General features: G+C 44.1%; 1 protein-coding gene across 10 annotated transcripts in view; it reads left to right on the top strand.

The window, feature by feature from the left end:
• LOC119161094 (rap guanine nucleotide exchange factor 2) overlaps positions 1-21,857 on the top strand; it is a 720,936-nt gene that overhangs the window by 647,782 nt on the left and 51,297 nt on the right. For 9 of the 10 annotated variants that reach the window (XM_075879935.1, XM_075879938.1, XM_037413427.2 and 6 more), the window contains 8 exons: positions 738-872; positions 3,284-3,502; positions 6,747-6,851; positions 7,403-7,593; positions 12,633-12,855; positions 13,120-13,281; positions 20,152-20,259; positions 21,054-21,369. In XM_075879935.1, the coding sequence (XP_075736050.1) occupies positions 738-872; positions 3,284-3,502; positions 6,747-6,851; positions 7,403-7,593; positions 12,633-12,855; positions 13,120-13,281; positions 20,152-20,259; positions 21,054-21,369 (1,459 nt within the window). The remainder of the gene's footprint in view (positions 1-737; positions 873-3,283; positions 3,503-6,746; positions 6,852-7,402; positions 7,594-12,632; positions 12,856-13,119; positions 13,282-20,151; positions 20,260-21,053; positions 21,370-21,857) is intronic. The other variant, XM_075879936.1, reaches the window with a different exon arrangement.

The raw sequence follows: 21,857 nt of genomic DNA, 5'->3' as shown, positions 1-21,857 counted from the left end.
CGCAGCAACCATGGGAATATTTGACGTGATATATGTATTTTATATTTCATCATGTTTCGTGGCTGGATCAGGGTATATAGTCTGACAATTTTTGACCGAACAATCACGTCGTTGCACTTTTTTTTTCTTTTAATACGTATAGGTACACCCTGTTGCGATCTCTTGCCAGATTTGCTGTATTATGTGTGCCAACACAAGCAACTCAGTCTTGCTTTGTCCTCTCCAAAAGTGTTACGCGTGCGTGGGCTTGGGTTCTGTTGTCGACCTGTATTTTTTTATACATTGAGAATTGTTCACTGTGTCGTTATTAAATCCTACATTGCTAGTTTCGTTGAAGCAACTTTGTTATTGGATATTCCACGCGTTTCAGCTACTTCTAAATATGGTTTTCTGTCCAACTCTCGTTCTCTCTCTTTTCCCTTTTCAGATTTACTGTTCCGACATAACTATATTTGTCCTGGGCATAGCATTGGCTGAACCTATTTTGGCCTATGCGAAGTAGTTGCAGCCATGCTCACATAATTGCAGCTACTGCCTCTACGCTGGCCGTAGGAACAATACGGTGGCAACTAGTTCACTATACGAGCGCAATCGTTTTTTTTTTTATCAAATTGTCCCAGCGCAAGCTCATAAGCAAATTGCTTCTGGGGCTTCTGGGCAGAAAAATGTCGCTATTGCTCTGCATTTCAATTTGTGAATGCGGCCATCTGAATCTTGTCTTGTGTCCTTTCGTGCAGATTGACTACCCTGACTGCGAGCTGCTGCAGCCGGGGCAGCGGCAGTCGTGCACCACCATGAACTTGGAGCGGCTGCTGGCCCTCGAGCCGGATGAGGTGGCTGTTGAAACAAGGCACACGCACCACCACATTCAGGTCGGTATATGTTCAAGGTGGTCATTCAACATAGCCATTGAAAGCTTTCTTGAAGTGCAGTGGCCTGCAGACAAATGAAATTCACTGAACATTAGAGATGTCTGATAAATCAAATGAGAATACCAACTGGGGGTTGGCCACCCATAGGAAAAATATTCACCAGGATGAATTAGACAAAATTTCTTTCTTGTGGCATTATTTCACGTGCTTGTTGTCGGGCTAAAGGAGCTGGAAATAATGCTACCGCATACTTCTTGACATTGCTCGGCATATAAATCATAGCAACATTTGGCAACCATGTAGCATGGTAATGTTAAATAACCAGGTTCTCATTGTTGCATACAGTGAAAGTCTGAAGAAAATGTACACGCTACTCAGAAAATGGTAGATTTTAAAAGGATAACAAACCAATGGGTGATCTCGATATGAAAAAATAAAGAAATGTATTGTTTTTTTGTTTGAAGTGAGAATATAGCACAAATTTTCCAAGCAATCACATCTGAAGCAGGACATAATGGTTATACATGAGAGATAATATCCAAACAGAGTACAAGAACATTAGTTTGTTCACTGCTATAAAATTAGAGATGCTTGGGAGCTATTCTGCTGGGTGATTGTCTCATTTTTGAATGATTCTTAAACATAACTTCAGATAACCAGACCATTTTCATCTGTCCTTTTGAATTTTACACATAAGCAGATTCTATTGGGAGTGAGGTGAGGGTGCACCTGTAAAGGTATGTAAAGTTACCAAAATATAAATGTACATTCTTGCTTAGGTAGTGATTGGTACTTTTTCAAGCATGGCTTTGTGTGTGTGTGTGTGTGTGTGCATGCACGTGCACACATGTGCATATGTATGTGAGAAAGAGAGACACCTGTCTCTGCCACTGGCTTTGATCAAACAATGAAGTTGCTTTTCACTGGTTGATCAAGCTTTTTTGCTGCCATAGTAATTGGATAACTGGGTCCCACAGTACAGAGAGTTCATAATTACGCTAGCAGGACCCAAATTCAAGATGGTGAGACTAAACATCTTTAAATTCATATGACTTTACTTTATTAAAATGTCATAAGACTCTGCACTGTTTTCTTCTGCCTCACTAAGACTGCTGAAGAGGCAGTACGATTAAGTATCAGATTTATTGTATTTGCAACACCGGTTGTGATAATGCTTATTGTCCTCTGGGCTTGCAACCACTATTTGCAGTTAGAAAGATGTAGCCAATCACGATGGGATGAAACTTTGTCTCAAATGTTGTTTGAGGTTAACTTTGCATCACAACTTAGATTCATGCTGACTAATGCGTGATCAAGTATTTGCTTGTTCATTCCCCTACTTTCTAGCCTGGAGCTTATGAAGCCATATTAATTTGCGAGCAGAAAGGACTGCCGAAAGAACCGTCAATAATAAGCATGATTACCTCGTAAGCTTTCAGTGATATGGGGTCTTACTATCCATAAATATGGTTGAAACAAAAACATTGTGAGGAGTTTCATTTCGAGCATATTCATGTACTACTTTTGTGGTTTGAAATTTGAGCTTGCCTCAGGCCTCATTGGATTGTGCTTGTCACGTGGCATTGGAACTCAGTATTTTGAAACTGAGTAAGGAGTGCAAAATGATAGGTAGGAAGGGGAAATTATCGGTTTCTTGCCTTGAAAGAAGTTACTCCCGAGGTTCTTTATAGCCAGGATGTCTCGGGGGTGATGAGGAATCTCACCTTCACAAAATAGCTGATGCTCAGTGCACCGGGACTGCTTTGATAATGGGACCTTCTTGCGTTGTTTGATAAGTGACCTTAAAGGGGATCTGCAACACTCTTTGAAGTAGCCATGGAATGTATTCACTAAAAGAGCTTATTGCCTGGTGAATTCGCCACTGCAAAAAGTTTTTAGAATCTGTCCTGTACGAGCGGAGTTACAAAGATTCGTGGCACGCTGCAATCGCATTTTCTCTTTCAGCGTCTGGACGAAAGCGCTGGAAGCTAAACAGGGAGGGATGGCATGAACTAATGAAATAATCGCACGCGCCTTGTGATCTTGAGCACTTTTTTTTTCATCGAGTAGGCAAATTTTGCAGTGCGATCCTTGTAACGACTCGGCACGCTAAGTTCAAGTCAGCCAATGGGTGATAGAACGACTGTGACGAGTGAGTTTTGAGTTTTTTCCACCATTTGTCGAGAGAAGAGAAAGCAATTTTTAGCTGATCTTGAGAATTGTGAATTCTAGGCCGGGCATGTTGCGCTATATTAGGCTCGCGTGTTCTCGGGAGCCTCTACTATCTATCGGCAGTGTTTTTTGACCCTGCTCAAAAAGTGTTGCAGGGCCCCTTTAATAGTTTCTCGTAGATGGTTTGAATGAGTCGCCACACGAGTGCTAACCTCCATTTGCCTGATTCTCTAACGCAGCAGTTGCCCTTGGACTGTCAGCAGACATCGCTGCAAAAAGAAGGCCTGCTCAAGTCTAATCGAAGTTCACGCAGCAGTGACACGTCGTCAGCCTACTCGGGCTCAGACACGATGCAGTCGGTGCAGTCATCCCTCGAGGACAACGAGGTCGACCTCTCTGGGCTTGTGGAAAGCACAGTAGATTCAGATGAAGAGGAGGACCTTGCTGAGTCTATAGATGTAAGTGGGGATACGAGTGGTGTGAGAGATTTGTGGACCCTGACGGTGCCATCATGCTGCCATTGAGTCTCTTGTGGTCTGAGGGCTTTTGTATTTAAAGTGACAGCCTGTCGGTAACTCTGCTGGCCTATACAAGCTGATTACTGCTTTTGCTGCTTTCTTTTGTACATGGATTAGTAACAGAAATTTTATCCTTTCGGGCAAAGTGTTCAACTTCCATCAGCCTAGTTCTGTCTTACCGTTGGTGTTTTAAATATAGGAAATAAATTGGCACCTCATGTAGAAAGTCACTGGAAAGAGCATGAACGTATTACTGTAATATATATACACGTACAGTAGATTCAAGCACAGACTGCGGACATCATATCTTGCAGTTTGAAAGTTGCAAGTTTAATAATGATACAAGGGGATCATTTCTATAATGGCCAAATGTTAGTTTTGCTTTTATTTTTTAGATTGACTGTTCTTGATCAATTTCAAAACCAGTTTATAATAAATAACTTGCTCCCTCTGGCTTCTTTTCGCAAATTTGACCATTTTCAAGGACTTTGGTGGAACTTTTAGTTTTCTTGGACGTTGCATAGTTTTGATTTCTGCAATGGTGGTACAGAACCGCAGATGTTACATCTTAGAATTAAATTTTGTTCATCCGTATGTGAACTACAACAGATAAGGACCCTAATACTGATTACAGTGATTCATCATGGAAACTTGACTGCATGAGGTTATCACGTAAACTTGGCTGCATGACGAAATAGATGATACAGACTTCTTTCCCTCTGATGATACAGACTTCTTTCCCTCTGGTTATCCTGCTTTCCATAGGGATAGACACACTAGGGGTGGTGGTGTTGCTGTCTTGGTGAGGCAACATATCACCACTGTGCTCCTACATCAAGCAGCTGATATTGAAGTGCTCTCTTTAAAAATTTTATGCTGTAATATGTTCTTTCTATTATTTGCTGTTTACTGAGCCTCTGATTCAACTCCACAATTTTTGCAAGATCTGCATCAACACATGGCATAATTTATAAACAATAAAAATTTTTTAATAGGCAATTTCAATCTTCCGGCCATCGACTGGATTCACGGTACATATATCGCTGATGTGGGCGTAAATAATGAAGATTTGCATGACATTATTTTAAAGCACAACCTACAGCAAGTGGTTACTGAGCCTACACGTATTAGCGCTGCTTCCGCTTCAATACTTGACCTTACATTTATTAGCCAGACTTTTCAAGATTTTGCTGTCTCTGTGGAACAAGGTATTTCTGATCATGAACTTGTTGCTTTTTTCCACACCATCGATCTTCCCAAGTCTACTAGTTGTAAAACTATTTCTGTCAAATACTACTCGCGCGCCAATGATAGCATACTAGATTACCTTGACGATCGTCTAAGTGTTTTTGGAGGACATGACGCAGTCAAACTTTGGGACGAGTTTAAGAACATTTGTATGCAGTGTATCGACAACTTTATTCCAAACATAACTAAAAAACATCCAAGCCTACTCCCTGCATGACGCCTGAGATAGTGCATCGAAGAGAAAAGTCAAGCATCTGCCCCATTCTAATAGGATTTGTTTTACCTGATAGCTAGGCTTCCAAAAAGTGCAAGATGCCTATAGTACAATGTTACTTCACCGTGAAAAATTTTGAAAATCTGGGCAAACAATAGACAGCTAATTCCCTTTTCTGGTTTAATGTTTTAACTTTTGTAACTTCTGATAAAATGAGTGTAGAAACATGAAGTTATGCTTCTTGCATTCATTGAGCAATCGGGAATATATAAATGTAACATTTAGCTTTCTTATTGTAATGAATTTTTCGCCAGTCATCCCAGAAGTAAAAAACAAAAAAACAAATTTTTTTTCTGCATAAGATACATAAAAACTAGTTGCATATTTGTAATCAGCATATTAAATTACATATTACCTGCAAGTTTCATTACTCTAGCAGCAGTAGCAATAGATGTTTCACACAAGGCCCGTGTGACCCCTTAAAGAGGTTAATGAATACAAGTACCTAGGTGTCATAATAAGTAACAATCTCGGTTGAAGTTCCCACATCTCTCACCTTTGCGACACAGCTTTGAAAAAACTCTGTTGCCTCAGAGACAAATTAAAACACGCTCCTGCCGAGACCTGTCTAATTGCCTATACTTCTCTTGTCCATCATAAGCTAGAACACGCAGCTATCATGTGGGATTATTACACTAAAGCTAACATCGATGTGCTAGAAAGAATCCAAAGTAAAGCAGTAAGGTTTATCTTTTCTAAATATCGTACCAGTGACTCTTCAAGTATCTTAGTGGCCCAACACAATATTCAGTCCTTACAACTAAGAAGAAATATTCACAGGCTTAAATTTCTGTTCCTGCTGTATAATAAGTTGTCTCTTTCTCCTGAACCTTACATTAAGCCTCTCACTGCTTGCTGAACAAGACATTGCCACTCTGCCACAGTAACGCCTTACAATGCCAAAACCAACATGTTTAAGTATTCCTTTTTCCCTCAAACAGTAGCAGACTAGAACAGCCTGCCTCATAGTGCACTCAGCAACACCGACTCTATCGCATTCATTACGTCTTAGACCTAGCCTTGCACAGATACTCTTGTCCGTTGATTAGATGGTTATGTATTCATGATCCTTTTATTCTGTATATTCTATTTCATTATTTTACATATTTCAGTGCTTGTTTCCTTCTTTGTAGATTCATGTTGTCAGTATATTATCTTTGTTTCCTGCTCACTTTTTACCACTTGTCTGTACCTTTCCCCTCTTGCCTGAGCCTTTTCAAGGCCTGCAGTATTCCTAAATAAATAAATAAATAATCACTAGGTATTTTTACGCAAAAGGGTATACGTGTTATGCTCTCTCCCTCCCAATTTTTATTTCATTGTAAGCACTGTGAAGAAGGCTATATTTTGCTCTGCATTCCATGTGTGTACTCCAAGAATGAGCCTCAATAAAAGAGGGACAGCATAAGTATGTAAGATTACTGCCACATAACTAATTAAATATGTTACATTTGGTTTTTCGTTTGTGGATCTCTTGTTCCCCTTCATGCTGCACCTCCTTTCTTCTGCCCTTTTTCATGGTAGTATGTAGTGTTCAAACTACGCCAGTTGTATGATCACTATTAATGGTGTCATCTTCATAGCATGTTTTCTACATGAACATTAATGGTTTTCTTAATATCCTTAACTAGTTGTGATGCTTAGTGGCTTGTTTTGTTTCAGAGCCTCACAGTAAGGGATGCATACCATGAGTGTCTTGAAAGGGATCCCAATGACAGGACAGAGGACGACATTGAGACCCTGCTTGAGTTCATGCAACCCTTACCGGTGAGTGACTATGATCTTTGCGTTTAGTGCTCAGTGTGTTGTTTCATTTCTGTTTAACATTTCTGTTTGTTTGACCATGGCTAAGGAAAGAAATGCAAATATTCATTAACTCTTGAGATTTGGTAAATGCATAATGTCCCCCTAATGATCATACTTGCCATGTTATTGCGATTTTTGGTTTAGAACTCTTGCCACCATATTTACAAAAGATTTGCTTAGTTGAATTGCTACTTCAGAGGAAAGGCTGTGCATTTCTGTTGACAATATCTGCTCATAATTTTATCTCGGCATTGGCTCAAAATTCTGCTGAAATTTCACACACACGTTTAGTTACACAGGTATATAAAGCTAGGAGCAAAACAACTAAACACAGAAAACATGAAAGGAAAGCAAATCAATTCATCAAGTCAGTGGGATATAAAGCTAAAAATACACCATTTTGGCCAGAAAAAATGTGGAACCCAAATCACACGATTGTGCCAGCCCTGATTCTTGTGAACTTTCCTGCGCAGAACCTGTTTCAATGGCTTTTTCCTCCCATCTCTTGCCAGGCATTTGCTAACATGACACTGTCAGTGCGACGAGAGCTGTGCGCAGTCATGGTGTTTGCTGTGGTGGAAAAGGCTGGTACGGTGGTGATGAATCATGGCGAGGAGCTGGACTCTTGGTCTGTGATTGTCAATGGGCAGGTCGAGGTAGAAATGCCCGACGGAACCACTCACACACTTCAAATGGGAGACAGGTGAGATATTTGTTACAGCTTTTAATAGTTTACTCACTTTAATGTCTGGCCCTTTGTATTTGTTTTTTTTTCTCAACCTATACCCAAATCATAGGCGTGCCAGCCGGTGTGGGTGGGGGGGGGGGGGGGGGGCTCAGCCTCCTCACTGAGAAAAATTAGGGGGGCTGAGCCCCCCCATTTCCGACAGTGGTAACTGTTGGCTGCACGCTGGGGAAAGCAACAATTAAGGCGAAGTTTTCCTTCACCACAGTATTCACAGAATTACGTTATTATGAGAGAGTATTACAATATAATGAAATTTCTCCAACATATTTTTCTGTGACGATTTTCCTTGTAGGCTTTTGCAGTGCCGCCCGTCTAAGCAGCGCTTTCATGCCTTCTGCTGTACCATTGCAGAGCAGGCCAGCGCTAAACAGGAGCCCAATAAAATTGTATAACTTGTTCACGCTTTTGTTCTGCTGTGACTGGCTGATGCAGTTACGGATGCGAATGAGCTAACTTTTTATGGACTGTTGAAATCTGCTACTTCAGGAAAATTTTCTTTGATTAAAAATATATCTTCAACGTTCCTTTGTCGAAGCTGCTGTGAACAGATTGTTACGAAAATGGCTTCCGCTTCAGTCTCCGTAAACCTGATCAGCCTTCCTTATGGTAACTTGGAGCGATGGTGGCAGCTTGCAAAGTGGCGCCAAACAAACCAGTAGACTCGAGCACAGTGGGAATCTCAGCTTTTAAACTTGTCCTTTAACTTGAGCCACTGGATCAAGGTGAAGGTGAAAGAGTGTGGTTTTTACCGCTATGGAGGCTTAATTGAGAGTCGGGCTAGTATGTTTTCATTCAACTCGAATGGTCTTTTACAGCTCAAAATACAACTTGGACAGCAAAGAAGCACACACGTGCAGCGCTGCTTATTTCTCTCTCTTCCTCTCTCTCTCTCAGCAAGGACAAGCTCACAAAGATGTGTGCTTGCACAAACTACTAAACGCCTTCATGCTGCAAGTGAAAATATTTTATTATGCCCATGTTATTTCAGCTCGGCAGCTGCAATAGGTAACCGTTGATAATGTGACCGGCAGCTAGTTTACTTGAATAATATTTAAAAGAATATGCTCTCCAACTACCCCAAAAAGTTTTAAGTATTGTTCAGTGCGTGAATGCCCTGTTTAATGTGCATGTGCTGTAATGAACACCGTGACATTTCACAGATTCGTGACGTCATGTAAGAGGTAGGCGATTTTATGGCTCGCATACAATTTTAAATGCCGAAGAACCAATGGCAAACAATATGCTGCTGTATTAAAAATAGTTAATTCTCTTATACTTTTCTGTGGTCGTTTATAAGTGGTGCTTACGCAATGGATGAATATATCAAAAGAGAGTTTCCCCCCACTCTCGAAAGAATTGGTACACCCCTGACCCAAATCACATGTCCCTAGGATTTGGTAACGTTTTATCTCGTACTGTAAATGTTGCTAGCCTCCAGGAGGTTAGCTCCCTAGGACAAAAAGGTGTGTGCATCCATTTGCACATGTATGTTGTGTGTGCAAGCTTTGCACATACAGATTACAAAAGTGGAATTTTGGATTGCATTTGACTGTTAGGTTATTTGTTATCATATGTTTTGCTGGAATGGAAAGGGTTTCCCCAACATTGTTTTTCTAGAAAGCTGTATATGATGTAACATTAAAACAATATGGTGACCAGAAGTGACCAATATTAAAACAATTTCCCTGGAGCCATTTCGCGTATAATTTCTTTTCAAAGTGAAAGCTTCAGGGACATTCCTTGCTTTTGCTCACTATCACTTGCTGCATTGTCAGGATTACTCTAATCACTTCTGCATGATGGGAACATAATAGCCTAAATGAACGTAAAGTACCGTATATACTCGCATAATGATTGCACTTTTTTTTTCGAAAAATTGACTCCAACTTCAGGATGCGATCATTAAGCGGGGTAAATTTTCCATGAAAAAATATTCTGAGCACTGGCAACGCAAAAAAGTCGCTAATCAGAATTCTCACGGTAGCTATCATGAATATAACCAAAAATAAAAGTAAATTAAGGCTTACCTTTGTAATGAAATGCACGCATTACGCAGGAGCTACATGCATGGCACACTGCCCTTTTATTTTTTTACCTCTCTGACCCCCTAACGTTCATTCAGACTCCGAAGCATCACTGGCGTCAGTGTCGTCCCCGCACGATTCCCTGCCGAACCGGCAGCGTCTTCACTGTCCCACAGAGGGTCATCTTCCGTTCCGTCGAGCGCGTTAGAAATGCCAGCGACAGTTCATTTCGCCGCATGAAGCGTGTCGTCCCGCCAGAACTGGCACTGAAGTCCTTTGTGGCTATTCCCAGCCTCCGGGAAACTGCACGCCTCGTTCGTATCATGTCTAATGACACTGCATAACCATCTTTGTGCATTTCCTTCACGTATTCGAGGACTACCTTTTCAATGTCGGGGAACTTGCCAGATTTGGGTCCGCGGAAAGCCCATCGCGTGCTGTTAGTAGCCATGAGCATGTCGCGCTGTTTTTTTTCTAATATCGGATCCAGATTTCGTCGACGCCGAAATGTCTGCCGGCAGCACCGGCAGCAAATGTTTGCCGTGCTTTAAGGCGTAGTCAAGCGCCTTGAGCTTGAACGCGGCAGTAAAGCTTGCATACTGCCCAAGGCGATACGGCGCTTCAACAGAGGATCACAAAGCACACACAAAAAACGTGGTCTCAGAAAAAAAAAAAAAACATTGCTGCGGGATGAACACAAGTCGACCAACAGGCAGCCGCCGCTGTAACAGTGTGGGATGTCAAAACAAACATGGCGGCTGACAGAGCGAAGCACTCCATGGAGCGAAGCCACCACATTTTTTTTTCTTTTCTGCATCAATGATGGAGGTTGTGAGTACGTCACGCACTTCAAAACAGTTTCTTCCATCTAAATAAAGAATGCTTTCACATAAATCGGTACATTTACGGCATTAGCATAGTGATGCCTGCTTTCAGATCACAAAAACAATGATAAGCGCGTTCAGCTAGACTTGGCGCATGACATGTCGATGCGGCAAGTTCAGGGTGCGATCATTATTCGGAAGAAAAGTCCAATTTAGACGACAAAATTTAGGGGTGCAATCATTATGCGAGTGCGATCAATACGCGAGTAAATACGGTAGCGAGAAAATTGTTCCTTCTTTTAATTAAATATTGTGTCAATCAATGGGGATGTAGAGTAAGCATCCAAAATAAAGATAGAGTGGACTCATCTGAAATGGAGGTCGAAGAGGCAAGAAAATTTTTTCCATTTATGAGAAGTTTCATTTAAGCAATGCCCAAAAAATCAATGAAATATGACTTTATTTCAAAAGCACCAACTGTGGCTGACTGAACAAAAACACTTTAATAAAGTATACAGTACTTATATAGTTGATTAGAAAGAAAAATGTCGCTAATATTGTTTACAGATATCTGTTTACAGCCGCACTTTTTCCAGAAACTATCTTAAAGACAAGACCATTCTGCTATTTAAGAATGCTCAGAGAGCCATCGCTCACCCGCAAGTGCTCGATCGTCATGCCGAGTAGCAATCTCTTCGGCCTTCTCTTCGAAAATGGGGCCGCTGATCGGGAAGTTTGCACTGTGCGCACGCTTGAATCGGAAAAAGAGCATTTTCAATTTCTTTGTATGCCACCGTTCTCATCCGCATTCTGTTCGTGGTGAAGTTCCCACGCTTTGCAGCTTCTTCAATCTTCCCTTTGTTCTTGAGTATCCTCAACAGTGTAGACTTGGGAATACTGAACTTCTTCACTACACTTCTGTCTTAGATAGGTCGTTGAGGTCAAGTTCTTGAATGATTTTTACTTTCGTTGCAAGCAAAAGTGCATTGTGCTGTCGTGTTTTTTGTTTCCATCTCAAGTTTACGACGAGATGGAAACAAAAAAGATGAAAACGAGATGGATCGTTTGCTGCTCGTTGTGTGCAGACATGTGCAATTGCTGCATTGGCTTGGCTAGGCTAGCTTCGGCATTTGTTTTATGGTTGCTAGACTGCCGTGGCCACTTCCGCCGTACATGATTTTTGCCAGTTTTAGTTTCATTTAACCAATGTAAGCGAAAAAAATGTTCCGATTACCTGAAACTTTTTATCATTGAATTTATAGGAGACCAACTAAATGTGTCTAGATAATTTCGTTTATGCGGCTTTTTCGCTTAAGTGAGTTTTGCTTATTGGGAGTCCACTGCAATTTTTCGCTGAGTAAAAAAGCGCCAGGCCTGCACGGAAGGCGCAGCACAGTCATAGCGAAAGTTAGAAGGGTGGCCTTTCAGAGCTTTTTCTAAACGCTCTTTGGGTGACTGCTGCAAGCACACTTGCTCGGTACCCACTACGGCGTTATTAATAATTTTTGGGTAGTAGACCAGCATTCACTATGCTATTGTTCGTCATTCTTCTGAGAAGCATTGTATACGCTAAGCACTTGCAAGGAGTTTTGTGCCAATTGTTCATGCAGTTGCTGACGACAGTTAGGAATTATGCCTGAAGTGGGTATGCACCACAGTTAATAGGTGATCAAGAAGAAGCTTTTGTAATGTGTTGGAACATTGTACGACCCACTTGTTACGCTATTTGCATTGTGTGATGCCTGGTCTGGTTGGTCCTTTGCTGTTCTAAAACGCTTTATTACTCATATTAACACGATTCCTTTCCCGACACCAAGCCTGCCTAAGGCTAGTTTGCGAACAAGTCCAAAGCACTGGCATGGCTCAGTGGTAGAATACTGGGCCGGCACGCAGTGGACCTGGTTTCGAGCCCCACTGTGTCCTTAGTACTAGTTTGTTTTCTTATTTCCCAATAGTGGTTACGGACACCGGTGGGGGCTGAGGCGGACAACTACGGCGCCGCGCGGGAGCAGAGTTTTGCTCTCATAACAGCTTTCTCTGTAAAAAGGCTTGATAAGGGCTTTTAAAGTGTCATCTAGCTTTTAACTTTGGAGTTTATTGTGTTCTAGTTTGCCACTACAGTTAATTGTGGTGCTGTATTTTTCAGCTTCGGCATCACACCTACCATGGACAAGATGAACCACGTAGGCACCATGCGCACGAGAGTGGATGACTGCCAGTTTGTGTGCATTGCCCAGGGTGATTATTGTCGCATTCTTCACCGCAGCGAGGAGAACACACGAAAACTTGAAGAAGATGGTCGTGTTGTTTTGGTCACCGAGCACAGAACTGTTGATTCTGGCAGCAGAGAAGGGCACATCGTTATCAGGGTATGCATGTCACAAAAACAAACCTTCGCACTTCCCACATTTTTAGGAGCAGTGCTTCAAGTGTTCTTAAAGCTGCAAATGAATCGAGAAAAATGCTCTGCAGTAGAGTGCATTTAACTGTATTTTTACGGCACTTTTCTTAGTGGAAATTGCACTAGAGAAACAATCAAGGGGCTTCATGGCATTAGCTACGAGTTCCGAATGCTGACATTATTTTAACTCGAAGTAGCCACTCCCGTTCAATGTTTTTGCGTGTCCTTACAGGGGACGCCAGATCGACTGTTGGCACAGTTGTTTGAAGAGAATGCACTTGACCCAGGCTACATAGAAGACTTCTTACTGACATATCGCACATTCATTCCAAGCTCTATGGTGGTCTGCAGCAAACTCCTCTCGTGGTTCAATGACCCCCAGTTGAGGGATAAGGTGAGTGTTTATATAGTTGTATTGTTATTTTTGTTGCTTTACCAGCACCGGCGTCTGAAAACTGGTGGTATTCTTTCTAAAGGTTTTCGAACTCTTGGTTTAGATCACGTGTTGCAAGTCTGAGCCTTGCTACTTGTAACTGCTCGAGCACGTGCACAAATTGTGGCAAGTGTAGCTGCAGTTCATTCACTCGTGTGACTGCCAGATATGTTGGTCTTCATTGGACTGTGGCAGAAGTGTTAACTTTGCAGATTTTTTATATGCACTGTTGAAGTGGGTTATAGAAACTCAAGACATCAAGCTTGTTTGTCTTGGCTATAGTGCCATGCCGCGCCGTGATGGTCTAATGGCTAAGGTACTTGGCTGCTGACCCACATGTCGCGGGATCGAATCCCGGCTGCGGCGGCTGCATTCCCGATGAAGGCAGAAATGTTGTAGGATCGTGTGCTCAGATTTGGGTGCACGTTAATGAACCTCGGGTGGTCGAAATTTTCTGAGCCCTCCACTACGGCGTCTCTCATAATCGTATGGTGGTTTTGGGGGGTGAAACCCCACATATCAATCATTAATTGGTTATAGTGCCACTAGTGCGTTAGCCAGGCACACCATGTTATGGAGTGTGCCTGGCACCGTGCTTTCAAGATGGAAATTGGGAGATGTGACATAATGCCAAGCGTCTGATCAAGTTCGTTCAGAAGGACACCTCGACAAACCACATTAAGTCGGAGCACTTTAAGCCTCCGAGGAAACTCCTCCTGCATAGTTGCACACTGCTTTCATTACTTTTCAAAACCAATTTGGGGTTGATCGTGCAGAATATTCGTCCCGAATATTTTGCACATCTTGATACAGAACTATACGCAACCAGTTTAATATTTTTGCTGACAGTTGTAATTAACATTGAGGCGGATTTGACCAGGATCTTTGCACCATCATAAATGGCAACAAAAGTATAAAAACTGTTGAAAGCAACTGTGACTTCAGTGGAATAACCAATGCTTTGAAAGACCACATGTGTTACTTTTCGGCTTCTCCATAAGATTACCATCTCGTCCTTGAATGGAAAGAAAGTACCAATTAGACTGAATCAATCATTTCACAGTTATCTGTTCACTGCTTAGATAGATGACTTTGTGCCCATTGTGGCCTCAAACCTGCCAGGAAGTTTAGGATATTAACAGTAAAAGATGGTGTGGTTTGGTGACTTTCCTTGCATGCACTGAACTGTGCGCCCTTGAGCGGGCCCAAACAAACAGCTTCACTTGGTGTCGTTGATATCCCTCCTGTATGTTGTTGAGAAACGACGGACCGATCCCGCCGAAGCCACCACTGTTGCGAAAGACGGCGACGCCAACACGGCCCCGGAGGCGCCACTGCTTTCAACTCCGCCGGGAAGGTCACCAGCCGTTTGGTAGCGTATGTTTCTCAGCTCGCGACTGCTTCTGCGCAGAGCTGAGGAGACGAGCGGACGAGACGACGGTGGGTTAAACAAGGTTTATGTACAGCATATATACAGAGGCGTTACAATTTCGGCACTGGGGCCGGCAGAGACTCGAAGAGCCGAGCTCCTCTCTCTAACACATAGGTCAGCCTTTCGCCTAAAACCGCTGACTCACACACATGCCGGCACTCCGACACGGGGACTCCTCTCCTAGGATCTCCGATCGCGACGCGCCGCAGGGCTTCTTTTATTTACACCGGGCCCAACTAAAATGTCCAATCAGAAGCGCCGCTGGTCTTCCGAGCAGGCTCCTCCAATGGGGTTCGCCGCGCGATGCGTCAGGCCACCAGACATGAGGACGCCGGCTCGCTGTCACGTGCGCAACTGACTCAATGCACGTGGGCCACAGATGCGCCGCGCGTGTTCACGCCGTGGAGTTGTTCGCGCCCGGCGGAGTGCGGGCTGGCCTTGACCCAGATTGCCTGTTTCAGAGGCACGGACGTTTGACGAGGACTCGCTGGCATAACAGCACCCCCGCCGCCAGACAATGCACCGGAAAGACGAGCTGCTTCCACGGGGCTCGGATGTCAGGTGCGCTCGTTCGCCAGGTCCCTCCAGGTTCGCCTCCAGGGCCATGGGGAGAATACAGCTCCAGACTGTTCCGGGAACACATCCCATCATTGACGACGGATCCCCGCTCCACTGGCTTGTCGCCACAACTTGCTGACCAGCTTCACTCGTCTCTTCTGACCATCTTCGGTTTCAGCACTTGTCGATGGTTCTGCAACTTGCTAAGAACGGTTCGACAACAGACAACACACGACACAAGCAAGTGCCCTCGGTCACCCAACAGAACACCAGACAAAGTATAGAACAACATATACCTATCTACGTGTCTATCGGAATTTCGTTCCCTCTACATCAAGAGGCACATGTGGGACAAAAGACTCTTAAAGTGACAACTCAATTTTTTTTTCCCACGTACAACAACGTAACGAATTAGAATACCACATAAAGTTGGCCCCTTGAGATCACTCTGAACGAGAGCGCTCAGCCCAGGTCGTGATGAGGTCAAAATTTTGCCCCGAATCGCCAGCCAGAAACCGAAGGGTTGAGAAGTTACTAGCTGGAACGCACTGCTCAATGCACCTGCATTAGCGTTTACCTTTTTTTTTTTTCTTTAGCGAACGTCAAAGTTGCGCTGTGGAGCAACATGCCCCACTTCAGTAACTGGCCACTTTTAGGCGACGATACCTATGCGGCACCAAGAGCGGCTCACACTTGCGACGTTCCACAGGAGAACAACGATACGGCTGGCTATGGATTGGCTCCTCACCGCTTAGCTCGATATCGTGTTCGATCACCCTCGTGTCTCCGGGGCGGTCCGAAAACACGTCTTCAAACTCGGAACCAATCTTTCTCAGGTCCTCTTTCTCAGGTCCTCCTTCACTTAAGCTAGGCTCTAGGTTTATCTGCTCCCGGATTACTTTCGATCCCCCTTCGATTACTTCACTAGAACTCAAAATTTCTGCTTCCTCTTCCTTTGAAGCATTCAGCACCAGATTTACGACCGCTTGATGTTGAACATTGGGTTTCATCAAGTTGTAAATTTTGTTCTGCCGCCTTCCTACTTGCACCTCATAAGTTGTATCGCAAGGCTTCGATAATACTGTGGCGGGCCCTTCCCAATCAACCTCAAGCTTGTTCCTTTTTGGTGGCTGCAGCCGCATTACCTGATTATCAACTTCAAAAGCGCGCTTCTTCCCCGATTTCTCGTAGTGCTCCTTCGACAGCACTTTTGCCGCGTTTTTCTGGCTTTCCACGAGCGCTTCAATTTGGCTTTCCACTAGCGCTTCAATCGAGAGATCCTCACTCTGCCCTCGAATGAGCGTCTCTCGACCAACTCTCGGCAGCTCGCTCCAACTTTCCGCTACAGGCGAGAGCGTTGCAACCCTCTCGCTCTGACTCAATGGCGCCACGTCGTCTCCCCCAGCGCATACCGCGCCGGCCGCTCCCGCGACGGGCCGCTCGCGTGACGGCTCACATGACTCATGCGGAAAATTCCCTTTCTGGGGTTCCGTCGACCCGCCGACAAGGTCACTTGAGAGTTCACCGCATGGAACCAAGTCAAGCTTCCGCGAAAGCTTTCGCGCTTGCGATCGCGTGGGAGCCATGCACGCTAAGTTGGGGAAGAACGATTTGCCCTGCTCTTTGAGAAGCTGCTCCGAGTTGTTGGAGAAAAGATAAGAAAAACGACCATTCAGCGCGGCAGACACAGCCGCTTCGGTGCAAAGCTTACCGAACGGGCCTTCAATGACAACGGTGGCGATTGGTAAGCGAACACTCTGCTCCTCGGCGACTTGCCTGATCCACGCGCATTCTCCTGTGAAGTCATCCGGAGACACCAATGAAGGATGGACAACGTCCATGGTTGCCGCTGAGTCTCTAAGTGCTCGGCACGTTTTCTCATTCACCCTAATTTCTTGGAGATACGGCTCCAACAACCGCATGTTTTTTTCTGATTCTCGGATTGTTGCGAAGGCAAATTTTTCCTGACAGTTTATCGCGATGTGTCCTTCCTTTTTGCCGTTGTAGCAGATTAGCGGCTTCCGTTTGTTTTCCGATTCTAGGATAGTTGCAAACATTTGCTGACAGTTTATCGCGATGTGCCCTTCCTTTTTGCAGTTGTAGCAGATTAGCGGCTTCCGTGATTCAAACGCCCGTGTGGTAGAAACCTCACTCGATTTCTCCGCTTCCGTTTGCCCGCCTTTCTTCACGTTCGCGAGCTTCGCGCCTTTCAGCCTCTTCACGAGCTTCTCGCCTTTCAGCCTCCTCACGTTCGCGAGCTTCTACTTCTCGCCTTTCAGCCTCCTCACGGCGTGCTTTAATATCCACCCAGGCCTCATCGACTTCCTCAGCCGACACTCCCTCATCCTTCATGATCTCAAGGATCGCTTGCTTTCGTTTCGCACGGCCCAAAGTAATGCCGAGTTCCTCACAAATTTCGATGAGTTCCTTCACTTTAAGGTTCTCCATCGTTCACACTAGCCTCTTGCTGTTTGCCCCTGTTAACAATTTACTTGCCGTACCCACTATAAGTCAACTAGCAAGACGCGCAAGCAACTTTTCACTCTCCCGTGTTTACCCCCTCCGCATTAACTTTGGTTTCAAAGCACTTCGACTTTGCTTGAAACGATCAAAGCTCACTCTAATGCTTCACACAGCCCTTCTCTAAACTACTACAACCTGAGCTAGAGTAGTCTGGTGAACTGAGGGGAAAACATCAGGCACTCACCGCATCGATGTCGCTGACGCCGGCCGATCCCGCAGCTGCCAACCACTGTTGAGAAACGACGGACCGATCCCGCCGAAGCCACCACTGTTGCGAAAGACGGCGACGCCAACACGGCCCCGGAGGCGCCACTGCTTTCAACTCCGCCGGGAAGGTCACCAGCCGTTTGGTAGCGTATGTTTCTCAGCTCGCGACTGCTTCTGCGCAGAGCTGAGGAGACGAGCGGACGAGACGACGGTGGGTTAAACAAGGTTTATGTACAGCATATATACAGAGGCGTTACAATTTCGGCACTGGGGCCGGCAGAGACTCGAAGAGCCGAGCTCCTCTCTCTAACACATAGGTCAGCCTTTCGCCTAAAACCGCTGACTCACACACATGCCGGCACTCCGACACGGGGACTCCTCTCCTAGGATCTCCGATCGCGACGCGCCGCAGGGCTTCTTTTATTTACACCGGGCCCAACTAAAATGTCCAATCAGAAGCGCCGCTGGTCTTCCGAGCAGGCTCCTCCAATGGGGTTCGCCGCGCGATGCGTCAGGCCACCAGACATGAGGACGCCGGCTCGCTGTCACGTGCGCAACTGACTCAATGCACGTGGGCCACAGATGCGCCGCGCGTGTTCACGCCGTGGAGTTGTTCGCGCCCGGCGGAGTGCGGGCTGGCCTTGACCCAGATTGCCTGTTTCAGAGGCACGGACGTTTGACGAGGACTCGCTGGCATAACAATGTGTACTGGCCTTATGGGGTGGGCACTGGATCAGTGTAGTAACCTGACGTGATCTAAAAAAACCTTTTTTTGCATATTTCAATTATCAGTTGGTTACTTTGCTCTGGTCATTGCAAAGTTTGTTTACGAAAACGTGTACAGTTCGTGACAAACTGCTTGTACAACTTGAGTATACAATCGTGGGAAAATGAGAAATGGTAGCATTTATCGTGTTTATCAGCTATGCAAGGAATTGACTGAAAATTAAAGAAAAGTCTAGAGGCTGTACCTGTAATCTTTTAGTTCTGTCCAAGAGGACTGCAGTTGAACCCCACTACAACGAACGCCGCTTCAAGGAAATTTCCGCTACATTGAAAAATTCACTGTTCTCTGTCGGCAGTCCATAGGAGTCAATGCATAACTATTGTCGCCACAATGAACACTATTTCTTCTGTTGTCCTGCTTCAATGAAATGAAATTTCACGATGCAATTCCAGGCTCAGATATTTAATGTTATACAGGAAACCCAATCTTTGACACTTACATGCCTTTTGAGTACGTGAAAATACGTTGACGAAGTCTAAAACACGCGTTGGCACTACCAGGAACCGCCGCTGTTCAGCAAGCGTAGGCACCGCCATTGCTCGACAGCAATGGCAATGAGACTGCCCTGCTGCATGGAGGATGGCCCTGCTTTTGCAACTGGCTTGCTTTCGAGCTGCAGATGATCTGAAGCTGAAGCTGTCACTCAGTTCATGGTTTTGTTCACGCAGCTGCTACAGCTGCTGCGTGCCACCACGGAGCGATGCCTTTTCAGATTCCAATGCTTATCATTTTATTCGCGCTTGGCCAGTGTGGTACCTAATCAGATCGGCTGTTTGTCTGCATTATCAACGAAATCGGCTAGCCGCGAGTCATGGATGACAAGAATGGTATAGAATAAGGCAAAAGTCGGCGCTCCGCGATACCCTGCCTCCATCTCAGCGTTGTCGGATGCACATGACGGCGGACGGCTGCTGGTATTAACGTGTTAATGCAACTGTTTAGTCGTTTACGAAAGCGGTTGTAGGGGTTGTTTCAGCGTGATTTTCACCATGGCCTCATTACGCACGTCTGTGAATCGCGTCGTGACGCTGCTGGGAAAGAATAGGAAGCAGCGGGCACTTTTTTAATTTTAAAAACAAACGTTTTTTTTTTTTTTTGCTAGCCCGGATCAGCTATATTTTTTTTATTTCACTACAACGAAATTCTCGCTTCAACGAAATTCTCGTTTCAACGAAATATTTTTAGAGCCCCGTGAGTTTCATTGTAGCGGGGTTCAACTGTATATTTAAGCCTATGAAAAGTCCTCAAGCCAGTCTCAAGGAATTCATATGCATTTCTAGATGACTTGCAACTTTTTAACCTACTTATTTCTTTCCCATTATAGGTGACAAGGGTTGTACTTCTTTGGGTCAACAACCACTTCACCGATTTTGAGACTGATCCAGAAATGATGGAGTTTTTGGAGCAATTTGAGCAGTGCCTCGAAGCAAATGTGAGAGCTTGCCTTATTTGCTTTCAGAAGCTGGTCTGTGTCCCTATGTTTGGCAAATACTTTTTGAGCACTGTGTGAAGTGTTGTCTTTAATTAATTTAGCTGTTTAAATTTCTTGCTCTATATTGAGTACTGACTCCACTTGCCTGACAACTTGTTGTATTTGATAGTTATGGAGTTTATGTCTATCTCTGTCTTTTTTTTTTTTCTTACTATGCTGAGTTGTCTCGGCTATCCTGTGATACTTTTTATAGTGCTTACAGTCACTGAATGTCCTAAAAAAATAATCGTACCCTTGTCCAATTGTTTGATAGACTTATTTTAGACCAGGACTTGTCCGTAATATGTAAGGCCACACAGAAAATTTACCATGGAACACTGTGTTTCATCATCCTTTCCTCCTTTTGGTCTTGTGTTTTCTTTGTGCTGCCATTTAAATTATGTCCTTACAGAAAGAAACTGCATATGTATATTCTCTATTCTTATTTTGCACTGCTTTATTTGCACTGCCAGTTGCTTTGTACTTGTAACAGTGCTAAATATGCTGATGAGTGGAGAAACATTACGGTAAACCAGGTTTCTTTACTTGCTCATGTGTGTTCTTTGCACTTTATGTGAGAGCAATGCATTTCTTCACTCTTCGTGCTATTTGGTTGTAGCTGCAGTTTTGCTATTTGCACACTTAATAATTGCACTAAATTGTGTATGAGATAAGAAACCTCGCTGGTTTGTTTTTTTTGTCTTAATTGAAAAAAAAAATGAATAAACTCCTGCTTTCTCATCATCTTTTTGCAGAAAATGCATGCGCAGTTGCGTTTGCTAAACATTGCATGTGCAACGAAGGCACGCACACGGGTTGTGACCTTGGCGAGGTCATCGCGGGACGATGAGCTTCCTTTTCAAATTCTCGGAGGCTACGAAACTGGCAACGCTATCTTTGTGGCCAAAGTGGACAAGGCCAATTCCAAATCTGAGGACGGCTGGCTCAAGCGCGGCGATGAGATCCTGGAAGTGAATGGCCAGAGCTTTGCCACCATGTCATTCAATCAGGCCATGGAGATTTTGAGGAAGGCCACACACCTCTGTATCACTGTCAGGTCAAATCTTCTTGGTGAGTAGCGCAGAAAATCTTTGTGCTTAGCCGATACTAAAATTTTGTTTCTTCATTTCTACAATAGTTTGCAATGAGCTGCAGTTTCTATATGCTGTAAATTATTCACATTTAAAAGTTTATGACAATTGAATAGCCTTTTTTTTTTTTTTTTTGTGAAACCAGTGGTTTTCCAGATGAGTGCTGTCAAAAGTTGTGCGATAGACATGCCTTTACCGTGGATGCTTCTTATTTTCTTGCAGCGATCTTTTTCTTATCACTTAATAAAAGCACATAGAATGGCACTTGAGAATATGAACCAGTATAAAGCCCAACTACAGTTAGGGCACCTATGAATAATCACATTCTGACAGCACCCTAAAGATTTGGAAAGACACAGCACTCAAGCTAGATATTGAGGAAAAACAGATGCTCTAAGAACTATAAAACATGATGAAAGGACACATGCATGTTGTTCATGAAAGGATGGCTCCTCGGCCTGTGTTGGG

This window comes from Rhipicephalus microplus, chromosome X (genome assembly GCF_043290135.1).
Source record: "Rhipicephalus microplus isolate Deutch F79 chromosome X, USDA_Rmic, whole genome shotgun sequence".
Taxonomy (NCBI): Eukaryota; Metazoa; Arthropoda; class Arachnida; order Ixodida; family Ixodidae; genus Rhipicephalus; species Rhipicephalus microplus.
The sequence above is the reverse complement of the archived record's forward strand: the minus strand, read 5'-3'. Positions and strand labels throughout refer to the sequence as shown.